General features: G+C 41.6%; 1 protein-coding gene across 1 annotated transcript; it reads right to left on the minus strand.

Moving 5' to 3' along the window:
- Positions 1-348: 348 nt before the first annotated feature.
- Positions 349-22,657, minus strand: LOC120864026 (zinc finger protein 177). Its single transcript, XM_040240795.1, is given in 9 exon segments — positions 349-1,606; positions 1,608-2,128; positions 3,584-3,666; positions 4,037-4,129; positions 4,554-4,680; positions 5,285-5,370; positions 16,172-16,254; positions 18,037-18,121; positions 22,148-22,657. Coding segments are annotated over 6 exon segments (960 nt in total). The 5' UTR covers positions 5,318-5,370; positions 16,172-16,254; positions 18,037-18,121; positions 22,148-22,657; the 3' UTR covers positions 349-1,503.
- Positions 22,658-24,132: the final 1,475 nt, after the last annotated feature.

The raw sequence follows: 24,132 nt of genomic DNA on the forward strand, positions 1-24,132 counted from the left end.
CTGAACTGAACTGAACTTGTTAGCATGTGAGATGAGTGCAATTGTGTGGTAGTTTTGAGCATTCTTTAGCATCTCCTTTCTTTGGGACTGGAATGAAAACTGACCTATACTCAACAATTACAGAATACACATTGTTTTCAACTATACTTGAAGGATTAAAAAATTTTTTTTTAATTGGAGAAGAACTGCTTTACAATGTTGTGTTGGTTTCTGCCATACAACCACATGAATCAGCCATAAGAATACATATGCTCCCTCTCCCTTGAAGGATTCTTAAAGCTTGACCATATATGAGATGCATCAGTTAAGACTGAAATCCACTGTAACAGAGTGTTCCCACACGAGTGATTTAAACCAGTTAGGAGTTTATTTTTCTCATGTTACATGAAATTCAGAAACAAGCAACTCATAGTTGCTTATATACAGCCAAAAAACACCTTACGTGTCTATTATATAATCAGTAGTCTATGACTGTCATCTTATTGGTCTATTCTCTAAGAAAAAAGAGATAAACCTTAGGGCAGATGGTAAAGTGAAAATGCCAGATGCCATGCTCCCATTTCTATGGAATTCTTTAGAATCCACAAGCAGTGACCTCTTGCTTCTTTCTCACAGACCAAGACTGTGAGCTCATGGGCACTCACAGCAGCAAGGAAAGCTGGGAGATGAGTCCTCAGAAATTATCTACACTGCTAATTTGAACACAACTGTAGTTCTGTTACTTGAAGGAAGCAAGGTAGAAATGGATATTGGGACAGGAACTTCTTGTATCTCACACATTAGGCAAGTCTCTAATAATTTTCTGTTTGTATGTTATTGAATCTATGTCATGAAGATCAGGCATTCTGTGGACAATGCAATTCAATTAGAAATCTATAACTGAAAGATAACTAAAATATGCCCAGTCTGCACATTAAAATATGTATTTCTAAATAAGCCATAGTTCAGTCCAAAATATCTTGATGAGAAGTGCACAATACTTAGTACTTAGTTATAATAAAAACATTACATACCTAAACTTTAGTGAGGGACTTCCCTTGTGGTCCTGTGGCTAAGACTCCACACTTCCAATGCAGAGGGCCTACCTAGGTTCAATTCCTGGGAATTCAGGGAACTAGATCCTGTATGTTGTGACTAAAGATCTTGTATGCCACAGTGACGACTGAGGATCCTACAGGCCACAATTAAGACTTGTTGTAGCCAAATAAATACATAAATATTAAAAAAGCAAAACAAAACAAAACAACAAAACCTTTGTGATGTTAAGGGGAATTTAGAGTGCTACATAATCTTTAATACTCATCAGCTAGTGAGTCATCACACTTTAAATACTGATAAATATAATCACAGAACCACAACATTTACAACGTTTGCCCCAGTATAATGTAACTCAAGAGTTGTACCTGATGGCTTTCTAAATTGGTCGTAATATGGTTTCTCTCCATAGTGTATTAGAAAATGACGGAGGGGGGAAGAGGCCCTTAAGGCTAGCTTGTAGTCATTTCATTCACAGAGCTTCTGCCCAGTATGTATTCACTTGTGCATAAGGTTAGTGCTAGTGCTGAATGCTTTTCCACACTGGATACATTTATAAGGCTTCTCCCCTGTGAGTTCTCATATGCACTCTTAGGCAAGAGGAATTCCTAAAGGCCTTCCCACATTCTTTACATGCACAGGTTTTCTCTCCAGTGTGAGCTCTCTTGTGCACAGTGAGATAAGAGCTTGTGCTGAAGGATTTTCCACAGTGATTACACTCATAAGGTTTCTCTCCAGTGTGAGATCGGGTATGTTTCTTAAGGGATGACTGATCAATAAAGGCTTTCCCACAGTCACTGCATTCATAGGGTTTCTCTCCAGTATGGGTTCTCATATGTTTCTGAAGGGATGAAAGAACAGTGAAAGCCTTGCCACATTCCTTACAGTCATAAGGTTTCTCTCCAGTGTGAATTCTTTTGTGAACGTTAAGATGAGAGCTCTGGCTGAAGGATTTTCTGCAGTGATTACACTCGTAAGGTTTCTCTCCAGTGTGTGATCTTACATGTTTCTTAAGGGAAGACTGAAAAACAAAGGCTTTCCCACAGTCCCTACATTCATAAGCTTTCTCTCCAGTGTGAGGTCTCATAAATATCTGAAGGGACAAGGGGCCAGTGAAAACTTTCCTATGTTCACTACATTCTGAGCTTTCTTTCACAGTACACATTTTTTTGTGGACACTATGGGAAGATCTTTTTCCACAGTCACTGCATCCATGGAGTTTCTCTTCAGTAGGTATTTGTTCATGTACTGAGAAGGAAGACTGTAATTTGAAGGACATAAGATGTTGATTACACTCAGATTTTTCTCCTGTGAGAGTTCTGAAGTGTTTCCTAAGGGATGACTCTTGATTAAAAGTTTTTCCATAATCACTGAATTCAAGAATTTTCTCTCCAATGTGAGTACTCAAATGACTCCTAAGAGTTGAGGGATAGTCGAAGTCTTTCCCATATTCTTTATATTTGTAGCATTTCTCGCCCTTGCAGTATCTTGTACGAATAAGGTGATAATTCTTTCTGAAGAATTTTCTACAGTGATTACATTCCAATGGGTTCTCACCAAGGTGGGTTGGTGCCTACAGGAAAAGGAGTAAATGATGACTAAAGGCTTTCTTGGGGCTTCCCTGGCAGCTCAAACAGTAAAGAATCTGTCTGCAATGCAGGAGACCTGGGTTTGATCCCTGGGTGGGGAAGATCCCCTGGAGAAGGGCATGGCAACCCACTCCAGTATTCTTCCCTGGAGAATCCCATGGACAGAGGAGCCTGCCAGGCTACAGTCCATACGGTTGCACAGAGTCAGACATGCCTGAAGTGACTTAACACGCATGAAGGCTTTCTCACTTTTATTACACAGGAATGCATTTCCATGTGGATCCCGTCATATATAGGCAGTATATTATTATGACTAACATTTTTGCCATTTTCAGGGTGTGTGTATATTTTTTGCCTTATTCTTTCAAGTTGAAATAGCTGAATACTCTTCCCAAGGCCCCATGGAATTCATTCCATCAAAGAGCATCCTAATTATAGAGTTTTTCTAATCATGGGTGAAGAATGAATGATTTATTAAATATTTAACAGTGGAATGACATTTAAGTAAATATTGTTGTTGTTGTTTAGTTGCTATGTTGTGTTTCCTTTGTGACTTCATGGGTTGTAGCCCACTAGGTTCCTCTGTCCATGGGATTTCCTAGGTAAGAATACTGGCGTGAGTAGTCATTTCCTTTTCCAGGGGATCTTCCCAACTCAGGGATTGAACCTGTGTCTCTTGCATTGGCAGGCAGATTCTCTACCACTGCACTACCAGGGAAGTCCAAGTAAATGTTTACTTTTTGATATTCTCTACAAGGATGCAAGTGTTGAGGTAGGTTTGGAGATTTCTCCAATTTTATGGGATTAACAAAGGATTTCCTGATGCAGCTTTCTGATGAGTGAATTCTACTTGCCTCAAGTGTCTCCTCTTGCTTGGGTGCTGCTGCTGTTTTAATTCCTTGAAATTCACAGAGATCTCCCAGTCTTAAAAAACAGGAATCATTTCTAGTGAATCTCACCATCTTTATGCCATTGGCAGTTTTTTCTCCAGGAACATTCTGCATGAGAATTACATCTTTCGATTCAAGTTGAGTAACCCCATCTGAAAATGAATGGGGAAATTTTTTTTTTATAATTATTGGGAGTAAAAGTAGGGGTGAAAGAAAAAAGGAGGCAGGCATGCTATGGATTTGTTTTCAATTAATAACACTAAATAAAGGAGGAAAATGTGAGAGAGAAGATGTAACCAGTGATCAGAGAAATTAATTTAGGAACTTGGCTCTGGGAAGAGATGCCAATGATAGGAACAAGCAACGGGAAATGAAAGATATTTTACATAGAATTCTGGAGGCTTGAGACAGAAAGCTCATGTAATGGTCTCAGCCTTCTTATCGCACAATGACTGACAACTGTACCACCCCTCACAGGCTGTGGCTATTCCATACAATGACCCCTTCCTGCCTGGGACTCACCTGTACAAGCACTTTGGAGAATTCCTCTCTCCTCTGGCCTCAGCTCTTCCTGTGCCACCTCAGTGATTGGACTGTGTTTGCAGAGATGATACCCTGCTCATGGGGAAAGACACATGATGTGGGGAGACTGTGAAGGAGACAAGGAATCTTTCCACAAAACTGATTCCAATACTTTGGTTTTCAAGGATTCTGAAGATAGGCAAGAGCAGCAGAAGAATCAGATTACATAGCCCTTTCACAAAGCACCATAAGACAAATACCCACACACCTTTTCCCACATGATCTGACCCTTGAATTCTAAGCCCAAGATCTGTAAATTACCTAAATTTTTTAAGGACTGAGGAAATACAATCACTGAATTTTCTTGGGAAGTGATAAGACTGCCCCACAAGGGCAGGAACCATCCATTCTGTGTTTACCATGTATAGCTGTTCTTTTCAGTTCCTGGGAGAGACAACTGATGAAGAACTAGTACATGCATGAACAAATGAATATGAAGGAATGAGGCCAACTTTACCCACTAAGGCCAGGTTCCTAAAGTTCTCCAACATCACATCTCTGTACAGGATTTTCTGAGTGGGGGCCAGCAGGGCCCACTCCTCCTGTGAGAAGTTCACTGACACTTCCTCGAAGGTCACCAAGTCCTAAAATGTATACATTCAGGTTTAGCCAAGAACTATCTCTAACTCTGAACCAGAAAGATGATGGGTGAGGCTGATAAGACTTGGGGAGAAGACCCAATGTGTAGTAAGCTCAGACATTCTTCAGAGGCCTCTCATCATCTCAGCCAAGTTCTTGGAACTTCCCACTTCTATTCTCACTCACTGGACCATCTCTTTCAGGCTCATGGTTTTTAGAAGCTTTTCTAACACAGCTTAGCTGATATTGCCACAACTAGGTTGCAAGGAGTCTTCTAATCTTATTCAAGATCTAGTACAGATTGAGCATACTACAGAATGAGAAAAATACTTGGAAAATGAATGTTTTTCCTAGTGAAAAAAGTCTTTATTTTCCTTCATGGCACCCAGCAGAATATGGAACTCTCACTCACCCTGGGGGATTATCTGAAACACAAAACAAATGTTGAAGCCTTTCCTTAAACATTCTCTCTCTCCCATTCTAAGAAGCCCAAAGAACTGAGGGACCCTGAGGCTAGCCTGGTTGGGCTGTGAAGCTCTGGGTCATGGACAAGAGATGTACCCTTTGGGAACAGTGGTGTTTTTTTGGAAAGAGTAACTTCCCACATACCTGTGACCAAGTTGTCAGAAATCCTGCAGCCATTCTTTCTTTTGTGTGTCTCCCTCCTGGCTTGGCAGGGTTCTGAGCATGAAGACCTAGAAATGAAGAAAGAAGCCATGAGATTCTGGGCCTGACAGATATTCAACACTTAGAGGCCTTGTAAGCTTCCTCATACTAGCTTGAGTAACCATATGCACCCAAATGCACATATAGAAACACATAATACAGTAAAGAATTTATCTCCCTACCCAAGAACAACTAGGAATTGGGAATACAGTATGTTCTTATTTTTAAAAAACTTTTCCCTAGATTGAGCCACCAAAATTGCCTAGAGTCACTAACAACTCAGGAGCAATGAGTCCTCTAGTATTAAAATTCCTCTGTATAAGAAACCAGGACTCCTTTGGGAACTATGTTCAGTGTGAAACAAGAAATGTTCAGCATAAGCCTGGAACAGTTTATACCAGAAAGGAAGGAATCTACCACACAGAAGACGACTTAAAAAGGTTCCCACTGGCTTACGATGGAACAATTTAATAAAGAGTAATGATTACAATCAGTTGAAATACACCAAATATAAAACACAACCATGAGTTCATAATGTTACTAGAAAACGGTCAGTGGTCACTGCCGGAGGTGGCCAAGATATAATTTTGTTATTCTGAAAATTCGTAAAAAAAAAAAAAAAATCAAGCCTGTATCATCCTGTCCCCTCCTTTATGAACAACATTTTATTATTACTAAACAGTTGTGATACAGGAAAGTTCTTTCCAGAATAATCATACAAACTTTATTCTAAGTTTCATTTAATATGAAGAAAATGCTAGAATCAGAAAGTCACCATTTTAATGCACTTAAGCAATGACAATCAATGGTTACTAACATATTAGGTGAAAAGTGAATGGGAATATTTATTTTCAACTTCAAGCTTTGAAAAAATTTCAAACTCAAAAGTTGTAAAAATTAGTGTAAAAATGATGAGCTTCCCTATACTCTTTACTAATTGTTAAAGTTCTGTCACATTCGCTTCCTTTCTCCTCTCTGTAGGGGTGTGTGTGTGTGTTTCATCAAGAATACTGAGAGAAAACAACTTGAGAGGAAATTGCAGGTGTCAGACCCTTTTTTCCTATATATTTCAGAGTGTCATAGGAACTTGGGACTTTCCCTAACAGGATCAAAACCAGGATTTAATATTTATTATCTAACATATAATTCATATGCAGAATTTTACCAACTAGTCCAATAATATCCCTTACAGCAGCCACTTTAAAATTTCCCATCCAGAATTATGCCCTCAGACTATGTTTCTTTCATCTTCTTTAATCTGGACCAGTCCCTCGGCCTTTCTTCATCTTTCCAGGTTTGAAAAGTCCCAGGTCAAATGTTTTATTACAGATTACATCTCAGTTTTAGTTTCTCTGTTGTTTTCTCATGGTTAGATTCACCAAGTTTGTTTTTGGATGATGTATTTTGTAACTGATGCTTGTCCTCAGTGAATCACTTTAGGAGGCATATGATGACAGTGTGTCTGATTACTGACGTTAATTTTGATTGTTGGTTAAGGTGGTATGCAGCAGGTTTCCTCGTTAAGTGACACCCACCCCCCATTTTTTTTGTAACTAAGAAGAAACCTGAAGGGGATAATTTTAAAACTAAATAGATGTGCTGGGCAACTTTATAAAGGAAGATCAAGCTGATAAACCTTAACATCTTAAAGAGACACCTGGACACCATAAATTCTAATATGATGCAATAACAGACAATACCAATTATAAAATATTTTTTGCTAAAAAAAAAAAAGTCCTAACAAATCCTTTCATCTAATTAGCAGTTTATAGAAGAAGGGTAAGAGAAGGGGACAGAGGACATGCTAATGATATATAGAGGACATAATCAGAAATATCCAGTTTGGAGGAGAAAGAGGAAAGGAGAACTCTTCCTGGTTAAGAGACTTAAGAGGTGTAACAATTCACTGCAATGTGTGGCCCTTACAGCTTAAAAAAAAAAAAGATAATAATGTTATTTATTTTAGGCTGTGCTGGGTCTTCATTGTTGTGTGGGCTTTTCTCTAGTTGCAGTGAGTGGGGGCTACTCTCTAGTTGTAGTGCATGGGCTTCAGTAGTCGTGGAAAATGGGTTCAGTAGTTCAGTGGAAAATGGGTGCTTGGGCTTAGGTGCTCTGCAGCATGTAGGACCTGCCCAGACCAGGGATTGAACTCATGTCTCCTGCACTGGTGGGTGGATTCTTTACTACTGAGCAACCAGTTCAGTTCAGTCGCTCATTCGAGTCCGACTCTTTGTGAACCCATGAATCGCAGCACGCCAGGCCTCCCTGTCCATCACCAACTCCCAGAGTTTACCCAACTCATGTCCATCGAGTTGGTGACACCATCCAGCCATCTCATTCTCTGTCGTCCCCTTCTCCTCCTGCCCCCAATCCCTCCCAGCCATCAGGGTCTTTTCCAATGAGTCAACTCTTCGCATGAGGTGGCCAAAGTAGTGGAGATTCACCTTCAGCATCAGTCCTTCTAATGAACACCCAGGACCAATCTCCTTCAGAATGGACTGGTTGGATCTCCTTGCAGTCCAAGGGACTCTCAAGAGTCTTCTCCAACACATTTTAAAAGCATCAATTCTTTGGCACTCAGCCTTCTTCACAGTCCAACTCTCACATCCATACATGACTACTGGAAAAACCATAGCCTTGACTAGACGGACCTTAGTCGGCAAAGTAATGTCTCTGCTTTTGAATATGCGATCTAGGTTGATCATAACTTTTCTTCCAAGGAGTAAGCGTCTTTTAATTTCATGGCTGCAGTCACCATCTGCAGTGATTTTGGAGCCCCCAAAATAAAGTCTGACACTGTTTCCACTGTTTCCCCATCTATTTGCCATGAAGTGATGGGACCAAATGCCATGATCTTTGTTTTCTGAATGTTGAGCTTTAAGCCAACTTGTTCACTCTCCTCTTTCACTTTCATCAAGAGGCTTTTTAGTTCCTCATCACTTTCTGCCATAAGGGTGGTGTCATATGCATATCTGAGGTTATTGATATTTCTCCTGGCAATCTTGATTCCAGCTTGTGTTTCTTCCAGCCCAGCGTTTCTCATGATGTACTCTGTACAGAAGTTAAATAAGAGGGTGACAATATACAGCCTTGATGTACTCCTTTTCCTATATGGAACCAGTCTGTTGTTCCATGTCCAGTTCTAACTGTTGCTTCCCGACCTGCATATAGGTTTCTCAAGAGGCAGGTCAGGTGGTCTGGTATTCCCATCTTTCAGAATTTTCCAATTTTCCACTGTTTATTGTGATCCACACCGTCAAAGGCTTTGGCATAGTCATATAAAGCAGAAACAGATGTTTTTCTGGAAGTCTCTTGCTTTTTCCATGATCCAGCGGATGTTGGCAATTTGATCTCTGGTTCCTCTGCCTTTTCTAAAACCAGCTTGAACATCAGGAAGTTCACGGTTCACATATTGCTGAAGACTGGCTTGGAGAACTTTGAGCATGACTTCACTAGCATGTGAGATGAGTGCAATTGTGCGGTAGTTTGAGCATTCTTTGGCATTCCCTTTCTTTGCAATTGCAATGAAAACTGACCTTTTCCAGTCCTGTGGCCACTGCTGAGTTTTCCAAATTTGCGGCATATTGAGTGCAGCACTTTCACAGCATCATCTTTCAGGATTTGAAATAACTCAACTGGAATGCCATCCACCTCCACTAGCTTTGTTCATAGTGATGCTTTCTAAGGCCCACTTGACTTCACATCCCAGGATGTCTGGCTCTAGACGAGTGATCACACCATTGTGATTATCCGGTCGTGAAGATAATTTTTGTACAGTTCTTCTGTGTATTCTTGCCACCTCTTCTTCATATCTTCTGCTTCTGTTAGGTCCAGACCATTTCTGTCCTTTATCGAGCCCATCTTTGCATGATATGTTCCCTTGGTATCTCTAATTTTCTTGAAGAGATCTCTAGTCTTTCCCATTCTGTTCTTTTCCTCTATTTCTTTGTACTGATCACTGAAGAAGGCTTTCTTATCTCTTCTTGCTATTCTTTGGAACTCTGCATTCAAATGCTTATATCTTTCCTTTTCTCCTTTGCTTTTCACCTCTCTTCTTTTCACAGCTATTTGTAAGGCCTCCCCAGACAGCCATTTTGCTTTCTTGCATTTCTTTTCCATGGGGATGGTCTTGATCCCTGTCTCCTGTACAATGTCACGAACCTCATTCCATAGTTCATCAGGCACTCTATCTATCAGATCTAGGCCCTTAAATCTATTTCTCACTTCCACTGTATAATCATAAGGGATTTGATTTAGGTCATACCTGAATGGTCTAGTAGTTTTCCCTACTTTTTTCAATTTAAGTCTGAATTTGTAAGGAGTTCATGATCTGAGCCACAGTCAGCTCCTGGTCTTGCTTTTGTTGACTGTATAGAGCTTCTTCATCTTTGGCTGCAAAGAATATAATCAATCTGATTTCGGTGTTGACCATCTGGTGATGTCCATGTATAGAGTCTTCTCTTGTGTTGTTGGAAGAGGGTGTTTGCTATGACCAGTGCATTTTCTTGGCAAAACTTTATTAGTCTTTGCCCTGCTTCATTCTGCATTCCAAGGCCAAATTTGCCTGTTACTCCAGGTGTCTCTTGACTTCCTACTTTTGCATTCCAGTCCCCTATAATGAAAAGGACATCTTTTGCAGGTGTTAGTTCTAAAAGGTCTTGTAGGTCTTCATAGAACCGTTCAACTTCAGCTTCTTCAGTGTTACTGGTTGGGGCATAGACTTGGATTACCGTGATATTGAATGGTTTGCCTTGGAGACGAACAGAGATCATTCTGTCATTTTTGAGATCGCATCCAAGTACTGCATTTCAGACTCTTTTGTTGACCATGATGGCTACTCCATTTCTTCTGAGGGATTCCTGCCCGCAGTAGTAGATATAATGGTCATCTGAGTTAAATTCACCCATTCCAGTCCATTTTAGTTCGCTGATTCCTAGAATGTCGACGTTCACTCTTGCCATCTCTTGTTTGACCTCTTCCAATTTGACTTGATTCATGGACCTGACATTCCAGGTTCCTATGCAATATTGCTCTTTACAGCATTGGACCTTGCTTCTATCACCAGTCACATCCACAGCTGGGTATTGTTTTTGCTTTGGCTCCATCTCTTCATTCTTTCTGGAGTTATTTCTCCACTGATCTCCAGTCGCATACTGGGCACCTACTGACCTGGGGAGTTCCTCTTTCAGTATCCTACCATTTTGCCTTTTCATACTGTTGATGGGGTTCTCAAGGCAAGAATACTGAAGTGGTTTGCCATTCCCTTCTCCAGTGGACCACATTCTGTCAGAACTCTCCACCATGACCCGCCATCTTGGGTTGCCCTGCAGGCATGGCTTAGTTTCATTGAGTTAGACAAGGCTGTGGTCCTAGTGTGATTAGATTGACTAGTTTTCTGTGAGTATGGTTTTAGTATGTCTGCACTCTGATGCCCTCTTGCAACACCTACTATCTTACTTGGGTTTCTTTTACCTTGGGTGTGGGGTTATCTCTTCACGGCTGCTCCAGCAAAGTGCAGCCGCTGCTCCTTACCTTGGATGAGGGGTGTCTCCTCACCACCGCCCTTCCTGACCTTCAACATGGGATGGCTCCTCTAGGCCCTTCTGCGCCCACACAGCTACTGTTCCTTGGACATGGGGTTGCTCCTCCTGGCTGCTGCCCTTGGTCTTGGGTGCCACCCCTGTCCTTGGGCGCTGCCCCTGGCCTCGGATGTGGGGTACTCCTCTGGGTTACATGTGATTATATCTCAATAACACCATTACAATTAAAAGATGCTCCTTGGAAGGAAAGCTATGACAAACCTTGATAGCCTATTAAAAAGCAGAGACATCACTTTGCTGACAAAGATCCATATAGTCAAAGCAATGGTTTTTTCAGTAGTCATGCAGGGATGTGAGAGTTGGACCATAAAGAAGGCTGAGCACCGAAGAATTGATGCTTTTGAACTGTGGTGCTGGAGAAGACTCTTGAGAGTTCCCTGGACTAGGGAGATCAAGCCAGTGAATCCTAATGGAAATCAACCCTGAATATTCACTGGAAGGACTGATGCTAAAGCTGAAGCTCCAATACTTTGGCCATCTGATGGGAAGAGCTGACTCATTGGAAAAGACCATGATGTTGGTAAAGACTGAAGGCAAAAGGAGAAGAGGGCAGCAGAGGATGAAATGGTTAGATAGCATCACTGACTCAATGGACATGAATCTGAGCAAACTTTGGGAGATAATGGAGGATAGAGAAGCCTGGAGAGCTACAGTGCATGGGGTCACAAAGAGTCAGGCATGACTTAGCAACTCAACAATAACAACAATGAAAACTATTACAAAAAATAATGTTAATAAACAAACAAACAAAAAGCAGCATAAAAGGAAATGTCTTTAAACCTGAAAACATGTCAAAAATATACAGCAAGTGTTTCAATTTACTAAGTAAAAGCTGAAGGCCTTTGAAACACAGAAAAACAGTGGCTCCTTCTACTAAGCATGTTACAGACAGCACAGTAAATTGGGGAGAGTGGACAACGATGGGGAGACATGAGAGGCTAGAAGATAATAAAGGAAGAATATCATCCTGCCATTCTTGGATGATATGACAGTGTGTAAACATCCAAAAGCATCTACAGTTAAGATTAATTGAAAACTGGGAGATATGCAGCTTGCTGGATACAGAATATAGCTCTGAGGACTCAAAACAGAACAAGGGGGCAGTTTGCAGTATACAGGAACAGCACCTATGACCCAAAAACTCAAGTTCTAAAAATCGACCTTAAAATTTAAAATACTAAGTCCATAAATATGAAGAAACATGGACAAACCCATTCAGATGGAACAACTCAATCGTCCACCAACAGGATGATTCCACACAACAGAGCTGTAGAAGAGGTTTAAAGAAAAAAAAGGCAGATCTCCGTGAACTAATGAGAACTTCAAGACACGTCATTAACTTAAGAAAATGAGACACAAGAATGGACATCTTATGGATACGCAGTCTGACTTCGGCGAGGCTTTTTAAAGAGGGTGGACAGGAAATGGAGAAAAGACCCCACACACGTGCCCTGTCCGCATCTCCTCCTCGGTACAGACCAATCAATTGAGCAGTCTTTCTGGAGGTGGGAAAAGCGCGGTCCCAACAGGTGGGGATGGAGTTGGTCGCTGCTGGGAGTAAAAGCGGCGGGTCTTGCAGCCCCATGCACGCAGCTAGGGCTAGCAGTCGTGCGAGAAGCTTGGCAACAGGCGCTGCGGTCCCGAACAGCTCGCGCCTTCTATCATACCCATGATCCTTCCCCGTTCTCCAAAGGCCATCCCAGACTCGCAGTCAGAACCTGGGCTTGGGTCTGGCCGGATCGGATGTCAAAGGACCACGCCGTTCACGGAGGCGCACTTCTGCTTCCGGTCTCAACCTTAACTCCGAAGAGTGGGCAGGGCTGCTGCTGCTGCTAAGTCACTTCAGTTGTGTCCGACTCTGTGAGACCCCAGAGATGGCAGCCCACCAGGCTCCCCCGTCCCTGGGATTCTCCAGGCGAGAACACTGGAGTGGGTTGCCATTTCCTTCTCCAATGCATGAAAGTGAAAAGTGAAAGTGAAGTCGCTCAGTCTTGTCCGACTGTTCGTGACCCCATGGACTGCAGCCCACCAGGCTCCTCTGTCCATGGGCTTTTCCAGGCAAGAGTACTGGAGTGGGGTGCCATTGCCTTCTCCGGTGGGCGGGGCTAGGATGCGGCAAAGCAGAGAGTGGCCAAGGCCCAGTGAGGCTGCTGGGCCACAAGCTGAGGACAAGCCCAGTAAAGTTTGGGGGTTTGCCAGATGTGTCGTGTTAAAGAATCCACCTGGCAATGCAGGAGACAGCAGGTTTCATCCCTAGATTGAGAAGATCCCCTGGAGTAGGAAATGGCAACCCACTCCAGTATTCTTGCCTGGAAAATGCCATGGGCAGAGCAGCCTGGCAGCCTGAAGTCCATGGGGTCACAGAAGTTGGACAGCCTGAGAACCCATGCAGGACATTTTATTTTAAGCAAAAGAGGCTTATCAAGTAAAGTAACTTACTCTTGATGTCACATTAAAATATAAAATGATCCCCAGGTACATGAGCCCAGGTCTTTGACTCCATTTGCTCTCCCCAAGGGAAAACATAGAGGTCCCCAAGGTTTTGAAAAGGAGACCAAGCAGTCAAAAGGAGTCCAAACTTCACTTCCTCAGCCATTATGGATTCTCTTGTGTAGTCAATGCCTCTCCCTTCTTCCTAACCAAAATAAGCCCCCCAGAAGTCAGAGACCTTTCTGTCCCAATTCTGATTTAAACAATGATTATCCTGGTATTAAAAACAAATAACCAGAGAGTCTAGATCAGACTTTAAGCTACCTGCTGAGACAGACAGACAGAGACAGGCAGGCCACTACAAATCTGAGAATGGCCAAAATCTGATACTAATAATGACAAACTCTGGTGAAGATATAGAACAGGAAAGCTCATTCAGTGCTGGTGGAAATACAAAATTGTATAGCCACTTTGGGATACAATTTGGTGGTTGCTTATGAAACTAAACATAATCCTACCAAGTAATACAGTAGTCACACTCTTTGATATTTAACCAAGTAAGCTGAAAACGTATGTCCACACAAAAACCAGCACATGCATGCTCTGGTTTTCGGGGGGAAGGGGTTGTTTCTTTGCACACAAACGTTTATAGCAGTTTTACTCATAACTGCCAAAACTTAGAAGCAGTCAAGATGTCCTTCAGAAGGTGAACAGATAAGCAACAACAGATTACCAGAGCTAAAGTGAATGAACTATCAGGCCATGAAAAGAACTTAAATGCATATATATTAAGTGAAAGAAGCCATTCTGGAAAGATTAAATACTGTATGATTCCAACTAAAAGACACTCTGGAAAAGACAAAATTGGAGACCAGTGATTGCCAGTGATTAGCGAAAGTGATTGGTAGAATATATAAGCAGGGCACAGAGGATTTTTAGGGCAGTGAAAATACCCTGTATGATACTATAATGAATATATACCATTACAGTTGACCCTTGAACAACAAGGGTTGATCTGAACAGGTCTACTTATATGTAGATTTTTTTTTTTTTTCAATGAGTACGTACTAGAGTACTACACAGTTCATGGATGGTTGTATTCACAGGTACAGAACCCAGAAGGCTGACTGGTGAGTTGTACTGGGGTTTTTGACTTTGAAGAGGGTAGGGGCTTTAGACCCCATGTGTTCAGCATTCAACTGCAGTTCTCAAATGAGATTCATTCAAATGAGAAATTCACATCTGGTTCAATAGTTTTATGCCAGCTTCATCATTCCTGGCCTCAGGTTCTGCTTGGCACCTGGAAGCCATCTATGTGGGTACCCTCAGGACTTACTATTACATCAAATTAGTGTCCCCCACCCCTGTCCTAAATATTTTTATCCATCAGAAGTAGGAGCAGTGTTTGGCGGTCCTGAAGTGGAAGAACCTTGAGGTCAGGGCCAAAAGTTGTTTATGATTATAGCAGGGAGCAGAGCAAAGTTTGGTGAGAAGAGACATGCCACTTGTCTGAATTTCTGGGCTGTCTGACCCCTTCTGGAACTTCCTTCTACCTCCTCCCTCCCAAATTAAAACAATGGAATAGACCTCTTCAGTGAATTCTCCTTTCTAGGCTGTATCCCAGTGAATAAGCAGCCTGCCCTCTGTGTTTCTGTTGGTTGCAGCCTTGTCATTTCCTCTAGGAACAAAAGGCTCTGGGTTTCTAGTGAGATGCATGTATGGATGGCCAGGGCAGAGTTACTGGCAAAACGTGTGTGTGCTTGTATTTACAGTAGAGCTCAGGAAGGCCCTCTCTTTTTTCTGGTGATATATGATGTGGACCATCTTTTCACACGCTTATTTGCTATTTGTATGTCTTCTTTGCTGCTGTGTCTATTAAGGTCTCAGTACATTTTAAACCAGCTATTTGTTTTCTTATTGTTGAGTCTGAAGAATCTTTTATCAGTTGTCTTTTGCAAATATTTTCTCTCAATCTGTGTTTGCCTTCTTACTCTCTGGACAATGCCTTCAGCAGAGCAGAAATTTTTAATTTTAACAATGTCAGTTTATCAATTATTTCTTTTATGGATGTCTTCCATGTTATATTTTAAAAAGTATTGCCATTTCCCAAGGGCTTCTAAGTTTTCGCCTGTGTTATCTTCAAGGAGTTTTACAGTTTTGTATTTAATACCTAGGGCTGCAATGCATTTTGAATTAACTTTTGTTCAGAGTGTTAAGGTCAGTGTCTAGATTTATTCTTTTGCATGTGGATGTCTGGCTGTTCCAGCATCATCTGTTGAAAAGAATTATATTTCTACATTCCATTTCCTTCACTCCTTTGTCAAGGATCAGCTGACCATATTTATGCTTAACATCATTAGTCTTTAAAAATAAGAGTATATACAAGAAACAAATTGGTATGATTGAAGTTTTTTGTTTTTTCCTTTCATTTTCACTGCAGGCCTCACTGCTTTCAAGCAAAATGAAGTGATCATTCTGCAACAAAGCTCTGTTGTATTCTTTACTTTCATAAGGATTCTTATAGAGTTGAGCTGATAGTTGACCAAAATGAAATGATTTATCCAAAACTTCATCAGAATGACATATATGGGAATATTTAGCCAAGTGAATTCTATGTAAAGAAATACTTTGTGAGGGGTATTTCAAGTATCTGCCAAATTCACAATGCTCAGAGACTGAAAAACAGGTGAATGACACAAGCCTCAAATATCTGTCATGGTTATCGTGTTGCTTTTCTATTTTATGGAACTGTTAAACTTCTACTAGTGGAAGGGAAGGAATTATACCTTGTGAATCTTACCATGTTTACCACGTTGGATTTTTTCCCATTCAAAATATTCCACTAAGGTGCTGACCTTCTGGTATTGAGACAAATCTCCCAATCTGAAATAAGATTACAAAAAATTATGTTATTGGAAAATAAATGGAAGGAAGGTGTTAAAAATGAAGGCCAATGTGTATTTACTTTCAAACATTGACTTAAAATATATTTTAGAACAGAAAGAAAGAATAACTTAAGTTTGGCTGGATTAAGAGTTTGGCATGATAAGGTGCTGTGGTCAAATTGGTAGGTGATTTACTAAGAAACGATTCTATAAGTGTTGAAACTGACTATGAACAGAAAGCACTATGGAGGAAAACAATGGTGAAAGGAAATGGACAAAGAGCTTAAGGCAAATGCAAAATTTAAATTAAAAAATGGGACAGATTCTACTGTCAGGCCAAAAGAAAGTTTCCCAAAGTGAGGGAAAAGTTAAAGAGAAGAAAAGTTTGGACTTCCCCGGTCGTACAGTAGATAAGAATCCACCTGCCAATGCAGGGGATGTGGGTTCGGTCCCTGGTCCGAGAAGATCCCATTTGCTGTGGAATAACTTAGCCCATGTACCACAACTGCTGAGCCTGAAAGCCTAGAGCCTGTCCTCCACAACAGGAGAGGTACGGAAGGCTGACTGGTGAGTTGTACTGGGGTTTTTGACCAAAATGAGAAGCCTGTGCACCACAACAAGGAGTAGTCCCCACTTGTCACAACTAGAGAAAGCTGCGAACAGCAATGAAGACCCAGCACAGCCAAATAAATAAATAAATAGCCTTTTCCCTCTCTTGGAAAACTTTCCATTTTCTTCAGCTTTCCTCTTAGTTCTACCTGAAAGATCAGACGAGGTCTGCATAACTGGTGCCCTGCTCTGAGAGGAAGATGCCTGATATAAGCCTAACACATAAGGGATGACAAATACTTCCATAAATAAGGGGCCGAGAGTCTGCTCTTCAGGGATACCAAATACTCTCAGGTATAACTTGAGAAACAACAAAATGTTCATGTCAACGTTATCAAACCAGTAAACTTTAAAATAAAACTAAAACGCACACATATTCACATTCTCTCTCTCTCTAACCCAAGCTCAAGCTTATATACACCATTTTGAAGTCCTAAGCCTTTTATCCTAGAAAAAATAAAGTCAGTACAACGGACAGATCTTCATTTTTCAAGAGGAAGCCACTGTACTGTAAAGTCTGTGACCTCAAAGGTCACTAGATCCTACACCATCACAAACATCCTGGCATCAGGCAGTTGCCATCTCCATCAGTGTGCACTTGAAAAAGAGGAAGGGAGACCCAAAGCCTAGACAGGTTTCGTGTTCTCCCACCATCAACCCTGGGGCTTGATGGTCCTTAAGCCCCTTCTCCCCTCTACCTGGACATATTCATAGTGATCTCATTCAATTATGTAGCTTAAGAGCACCTCTCTCTCTCCTAACGATGTATCTCACCACAACTAGATTGTGACCTCTTCTAGTCTTAATTTTCTCTAGTGATAGGATTAGCAATAGTTCTGAGCACATTACAGACAATAAATGCTGGAAATGCATCAATCCTCCAGTGACAGCACAAATTCTCAGAATCACATGTCAGCTCCCTGTCTATTATAGCAAAATGAGGGCACACAATCAGCATGGATGATCAGACTGAATTAGTAAGTACTGGGATGATGGTATCATTCTCTTATGTAAATGAAAGGCCCTAAGATCTGAGTAAATTTAACTTGGACTCAGTCCCTAAGCAGCTTCTGTTAGAATAAAAAACTCTATTTCACTAGAAGGAAACACATCTACCTGGAAGGAAGAAGCATGTGCTTTTATAAAAGAATAGAATAAATTTCCTATTCACTTGAAAATAATTTGTCAGACATCCAGTCACAGTCCTTTCCCCTTCTGACGTCTCTTCATAAAGACAGAAAAAGTCCTGAGAAAGCCTTAAGGAGAAGAAACAAAACCTGAGAATTCAGGCTGCCCACAGTTCCCATACTCACAAGCCTGGAAACACCCCACACTAATTCTAAGTAAACACATACACACTGCTGCCATAAAATGCCCTACAATCTGCCTCACCTGAAATTAGAAATGGATTTTGATAAAAAGGAAAAAAAGTTTAATAATCTAATTTCATTTTACAGATAAAGTCTAGACAGGTAAAAATTTTTTTTTTTTTTGCTAACAGTGATAATTCATCATGTTATTAAGCAGAATTTCTCTCAAAAATGGGCAGACTTACCCCTCTCTCCCCAAGTCCCAGGATTTACACAACAGGATATTGTTATATACTTAAGCATCCTCCTAGACAGCCCAGAAGCAGGACTATGTAGACCCAGACCACAAAGACATTCTGCTCACAGGCCAGTAAAATACTGTCTCTGAAACGAGCATCAGCAAGTACTTGCCACAAGGGAAAAAATCAAGGGCTGGCATCTGTGAATCTGACAGTGAAATCTGCCTTATACATGTTATTCCCGAAGTCTCTTCAAGACAGTTCAATTCCGATTAAGTAGTAGTGGGAGTCTTGCCTCATGCCATCAATCTTTAAGCAGTAGGCATTACTGATTTGTCATCAAGCATCATTTATTAGCCATCGCTCTTAGAAGACGGCCATTATATATTATGTGAAAGTCATTAGAAACTGTAGATGACATGAATATAAATAACTGTCATTTACTGAGGACCCATTATGTACTGGAAACACTGAAAGCTCATATGATTATCAAGTTATTCTTACTGTCATTCAATAGTTGAGGCAATTCATGCGCAAACAGCAGTAGTAATTGGTCCAAGATCACCACTTAGGAAGTGGTGAGCCAGAGCCTGAATCGAGGTTACTCTGTCTCAAAAGCCTGAACTCCTAAGATTATTGTTAATTCTCCAATATGACTGGACAGTGATCACGAAATAGTGTGCAGGAAATGATTAACTTAGCAGGTCTGGGTTACCCAAAATTTTTACTAGGAATATGAGTATGAACCTATGATGTAAGAAAAAATATATTTTAATTGGGTTTTTGAAGAATAATAATATGAGAGTATGTTCACAATATAATTTATATGGAAAGGAGGATATAAAGTTATAAATATTTTTTAAAAAACTTACTTATTTACATTTTTGGCCACTTTGTGTGGCATGTAGGATCTTAGTTCCCCAACCAGGGATCGAACTTGTGCCCCCTGCAGTGGCAGCATGAGTCTTAAGCACTGAACCACCAGAAAAGTCCTGAAAATATCGATTTTAGATATCCACTGAAAGGCCTAGACACAATTAAACCCCAGGAGCACTGAGTCCATGTATCATACAGACCTTGGTATCTACAAGGAAACAGGCATCTTGGAGAAATCATTGATTATGGTCTGTTAACAGTCAAGTTTGGGGCTTCTCTGGTGCCTCAGCAGTAAAGAATCTGCCTGCAATGCAGGCAGGAGACCTGGGTTTGATCCCTGGGTTGGGAAGATACCCTGGAGGAGGGCATGGCAACCCACTCCAGTACTCTTGCCTAGAGAATTCCATGGAGAGAGGAGCCTGGCAGGCTACAGTCCGTAGGGTCACACAGAGTTGGATATGACTCAAGTGACTAAGCAGCAACAGTCAAGTTCAAAGTGAACTGGGAATTGACGTTCAAAGACTTATAGGGATGTGTTGAAAGGACACATGAATCAAATTAAAAGGACTACTCTTGGCCAAGTTTGGGAGAGCCTGAGCATCAAATAACAGCATCTGTTTATAATATGATAAATGAAAGAGAAATAGGGGAATATGTTGTGAAACCCTGAAAGGGAAAAAAAAATAGAGAAGGCAGGGTAAGTGGGGAGAGAAAGCTCTTGTTTACAAAAGACTGACAGCAAGAGAATGGAAAAATTTGGAAAAAAAGAATTAGAAACAACAACAACAACAAAAAAAACCACTTTTCAAGACTCCAATGTAAAAATAGGTAGAAGTGAAGATCAACAAGTGATGCTAAAACCACTGGGTGAAAGGGCTGGGCAACAGATTATTCCCCTGTTGCCAAGTTATCACCCTCAGATTGCTGTTGTTGTTTAGTTGCTGAGTCATGTCCAACTCTTTTGTGACCCCACAGATTAGCCCATCAGGCTCTTCTGTTCATGGGATTTCCCAGACAAGAATCCTGGAGTGGGTTGTCATTTTCTTCTCCAGGGGATCTTCCTGACAAAGGGATCAAACCAGCATTCCTGCACTGTGGACAGATTCTTTACCACCGAGCCACCTGGGAAGCTTATCACCTACAGATTACCACAAAGAAAAATGTGACTGTGCGAGACAGAGATGGGTACCTTAACTAAACGCGTTGCGCTCCTAATACACAGTGGACGACTTGCATTTATGTGCCTCCTGATGTGACATAACATGAAGTACACATCACCTGGGAAATTTTCAAGCCTTTAAACTTGCAGTCTAACGCAGTCGTCATTGTCTTGCTCTATGTGGCTATTGTGAGTATGAAATGTGGCTAGTGAGACTGAGGGGCTGAATTTGTCACTTTACTCACTTTTAATTAAATTTTAGAAATAAAACTGTTTAGTTACTAAAAAAATCTTTCAGTATGTTTGGAGCAATCTGGGTTTCCCCAAATATTTTTTTTCAACAGTCAATTTTCTGAAAGCTAAATACAGATCAGGAATTTCTAATAAAAATTTAGCATCCATACTGAGGTGAGCTTAGGTGTAAAATACATATCAGAGTCCAACAACTTGGTACAAAACAAATGTAAAATTTCTCACTAATAACTTTCTATTAGCTACATTGGTCATTAATTTCACCAATGGTTATATATTAATAACTGGGTAAATTGGGTTAGCTATGACATATTATTAAAAATAACTTCACATGTATATTTTCTCCTAATTTGACTACTAAAAATTTTTAAATCACAGTACATTTGTATTAGATACTACTGGCTGTACCAGGTGACTCAGTGGTAAAGAACCTGCCTGCAAAGGCAGGTGACCTGGGTTTGACCCCTGGGTCAAGAGGATCCCCTGGAGGAGGGAATGGCAACCCACTCCAGTAGTCTTGCCCAGGAAATCCTATGGACAGAGGAGCCTGGTGGGCTACAGTCCATAAGGCCGAAAAAGACACAGACACGACAGCACACACACCCTAGACTCAATGTCCACTTTATGAGATACACAATTACATGAAATTATAGGAAAACATCACCATATGCGAATGCCAACATTTTTCAATATAAATCTCCTGGACTGCAGGAACCAAAAATACTGGCAAATGTTTTAGGTAAAACAGATGTAAAACTTAAATGCAAGGTGCAAACCTTATTTGAATCCAGCTCCCTCCAAAACCAGACAGCTATAAAATATACTTTTGAAAACTGGAGAAATTTTGATTTTCTTGGATGTACAATGGAGTTTTGTTCTTAGTAGGAAACTGTCCTCATTCTTAGAAGTCAATGTCTGCAATTTACCATTAAATGGTTCATCATTTTATATATATATAAAATGACAGACAAAATCTTAAATTAGTGAACTTAGATTCATGGATATTCCTTTTACTGACCACAAATTTTCTTAAGATAAAAATTTCAAGATGAGGGAATTTCTTGGTGGTCCAGTGGTTAGGACTCCGCACTGTCAATCCCGTGGGCCAGGGTTCACCTCCTGGTGGGGGAACTAAGATCCCTCCAGCCGTGCAGCACGGGCGAAAAAAAAAGAGAAATTTTATGAATACCTAGAATAAAAATCTACCCGTCAAAACTCATCTTACGTAAATTCAGTTCCAACGGCGGCTACTAACGGAAAACAGCCTCGACTGGCTTCCTTCCCAGAGGCTTCTATATTTTGAAGGTTTGGGGCTTTACGGGGCTCTCATATGGTAAATTTATTATTTATATGAATCCCTTCACTCCTGCTCTTATTTAGATCAAACACACATGCTCTCTAATAACCTGCAAAGGTTTCTTCTCTTTCCAAAGGATTATGACTTACCAAACTTCAATAATCGACAACCACGGCCGGAGTAAAGCCACCGAGAGCTCACCGGGACCCGGGGAATCGAGAAGGACGGAGATACTATTTCTTTCCTTGTGGAGGAAGGACCCAAAGCCTGCTCTGGAGGCTTGGGAAATCCGGAGCAACGCAGATCGAGAGTAGGCCGGGCCGACCCGCCTCCTCCCGGAACTGCCGCCGGGACTGCGGCGGGCCGAGTGGGTCCGAGCTCTCGGAGGAGGGGCCGCCGCCCCGCAGCACCGGCGGGAAGCCAGGGCGGCCAGGTCAGCCCTCGAGGCCACTGTCCTTTGACTTCAAGCCTCCTCTTGGGTCTGTTCCCTTCCTGCTTGACCACAGAGAGACGAGACGAGAGAAACGAAAATTTCACCTCACACCCGAGCCGGGGCACACAAATAACAGAACTTCCGCATTGCGCACGCGCAAATACAAACGCGCAGGCGCACTTCCAGTGCCCGCGTGCAGCCTAAAGGGTGGGGCCTCGGAGGTTGGGCGGGCCCCAGAGGCCACTGCTTCTAAAGTCCCCGACCCGGGAGTTATACCCTTTTCCTTCCGCTGAGAGGCACTGAGGCGCAGGTTCCGGACCCGCATTGCGGGGCTGTGGCCCAAGATTGGCTCGGAGGTTTGTTTTCCTCAGTAGTTCGTGCATCTTACATGAATGACAATTGCTTTCAAATTTGGGTGCATAATTGAATAGTCATATCATAGAAGGAGGCAGATAATTAAGGTGACAGTGCACAGTTCACAATAAGCTTTAGGAATCCTAAATACGTGAACCGTGAATTTCCAGATGTTCAAGCTGGTTTTAGAAAAGGCAGAGGAACCAGAGATGAAATTGCCAACAACCGCTGGATCATCGAAAAAGCAAGAGAGTTCCAGAAAAACATCTATTTCTGCTTTATTGACTATGCCAAAGCCTTTGACTGTGTGGATCACAATAAACTGTGGAAAATTCTGAAAGAGATGGGGATACCAGACCACGTGATCTACCTCTTGAGAAACCTGTATGCAGGTCAGGAAGCAACAGTTAGAACTGGACATGGAACAACAGACTGGTTCCAAATAGGAAAAGGAGTCCATCAAGGCTGTATATTGTCACCCTGCTTATTTAACTTCTATGCAGAGTACATCATGAGAAACGCTGGACTGGAAGAAGCACAAGCTGGAATCAAGATTGCTGGGAGAAATATCAATAAGCTCAGATATGCAGATGACACCACCCTTATGGCAGAAAGTGAAGGAGAACTAAAAAGCCTCTTGATGAAAGTGAAAGTGGAGAGTGAACAAGTTGGCTTAAAGCTCAACATTCAGAAAACAAAGATCATGGCATTTGGTCCCATCACTTCATGGCAAATAGATGGGGAAACAGTGGAAACAGTGTCAGACTTTATTTTTGGGGGCTCCAAAATCACTGCAGATGGTGACTGCAGCCATGAAATTAAAAGACACTTACTCCTTGGAAGGAAAGTTATGACTAATCTAGACAGCATATTCAAAAGCAGAGACATTACTTTGCCAACAAAGGTCTGTCTAGTCAAGGCTATGGCTTTTCCAGTGGTCATGTATGGATGCGAGAGTGAGACTATAAAGAAAGCTGAGCGCCGAAGAATTGATGCTTTTGAACTGTGGTGTTGGAGAAGTCCCTTGGACTGCAAGGAGATCCAACCAGTCCATCCTAAAGGACATCAGTCCTGGGTGTTCATTGGAAGGACTGATGTTGAAGCTGAAACTCCAATACTTTGGCCACCTGATGTGAAGAGCTTACTCATTGTAAAAGACCCTGATGGTGGGAAAGATTGAGGTCAGGACGAGAAGGGGAGACAGAGGATGAGATGGTTGGATGGCATCACTGACTTGATGGACATGGGTTTGGGTGGACTCTGGGAGTTGGTGGTGATGGACAGGGAGGCCTGGCGTGCTGTGATTCATGGGGTCGCAAAGAGTCAGACACGACTGAGCAAATGAAC

This window comes from Oryx dammah, unplaced genomic scaffold (genome assembly GCF_014754425.2).
Source record: "Oryx dammah isolate SB20612 unplaced genomic scaffold, SCBI_Odam_1.1 HiC_scaffold_5, whole genome shotgun sequence".
Lineage (NCBI taxonomy): Eukaryota > Metazoa > Chordata > Mammalia > Artiodactyla > Bovidae > Oryx > Oryx dammah.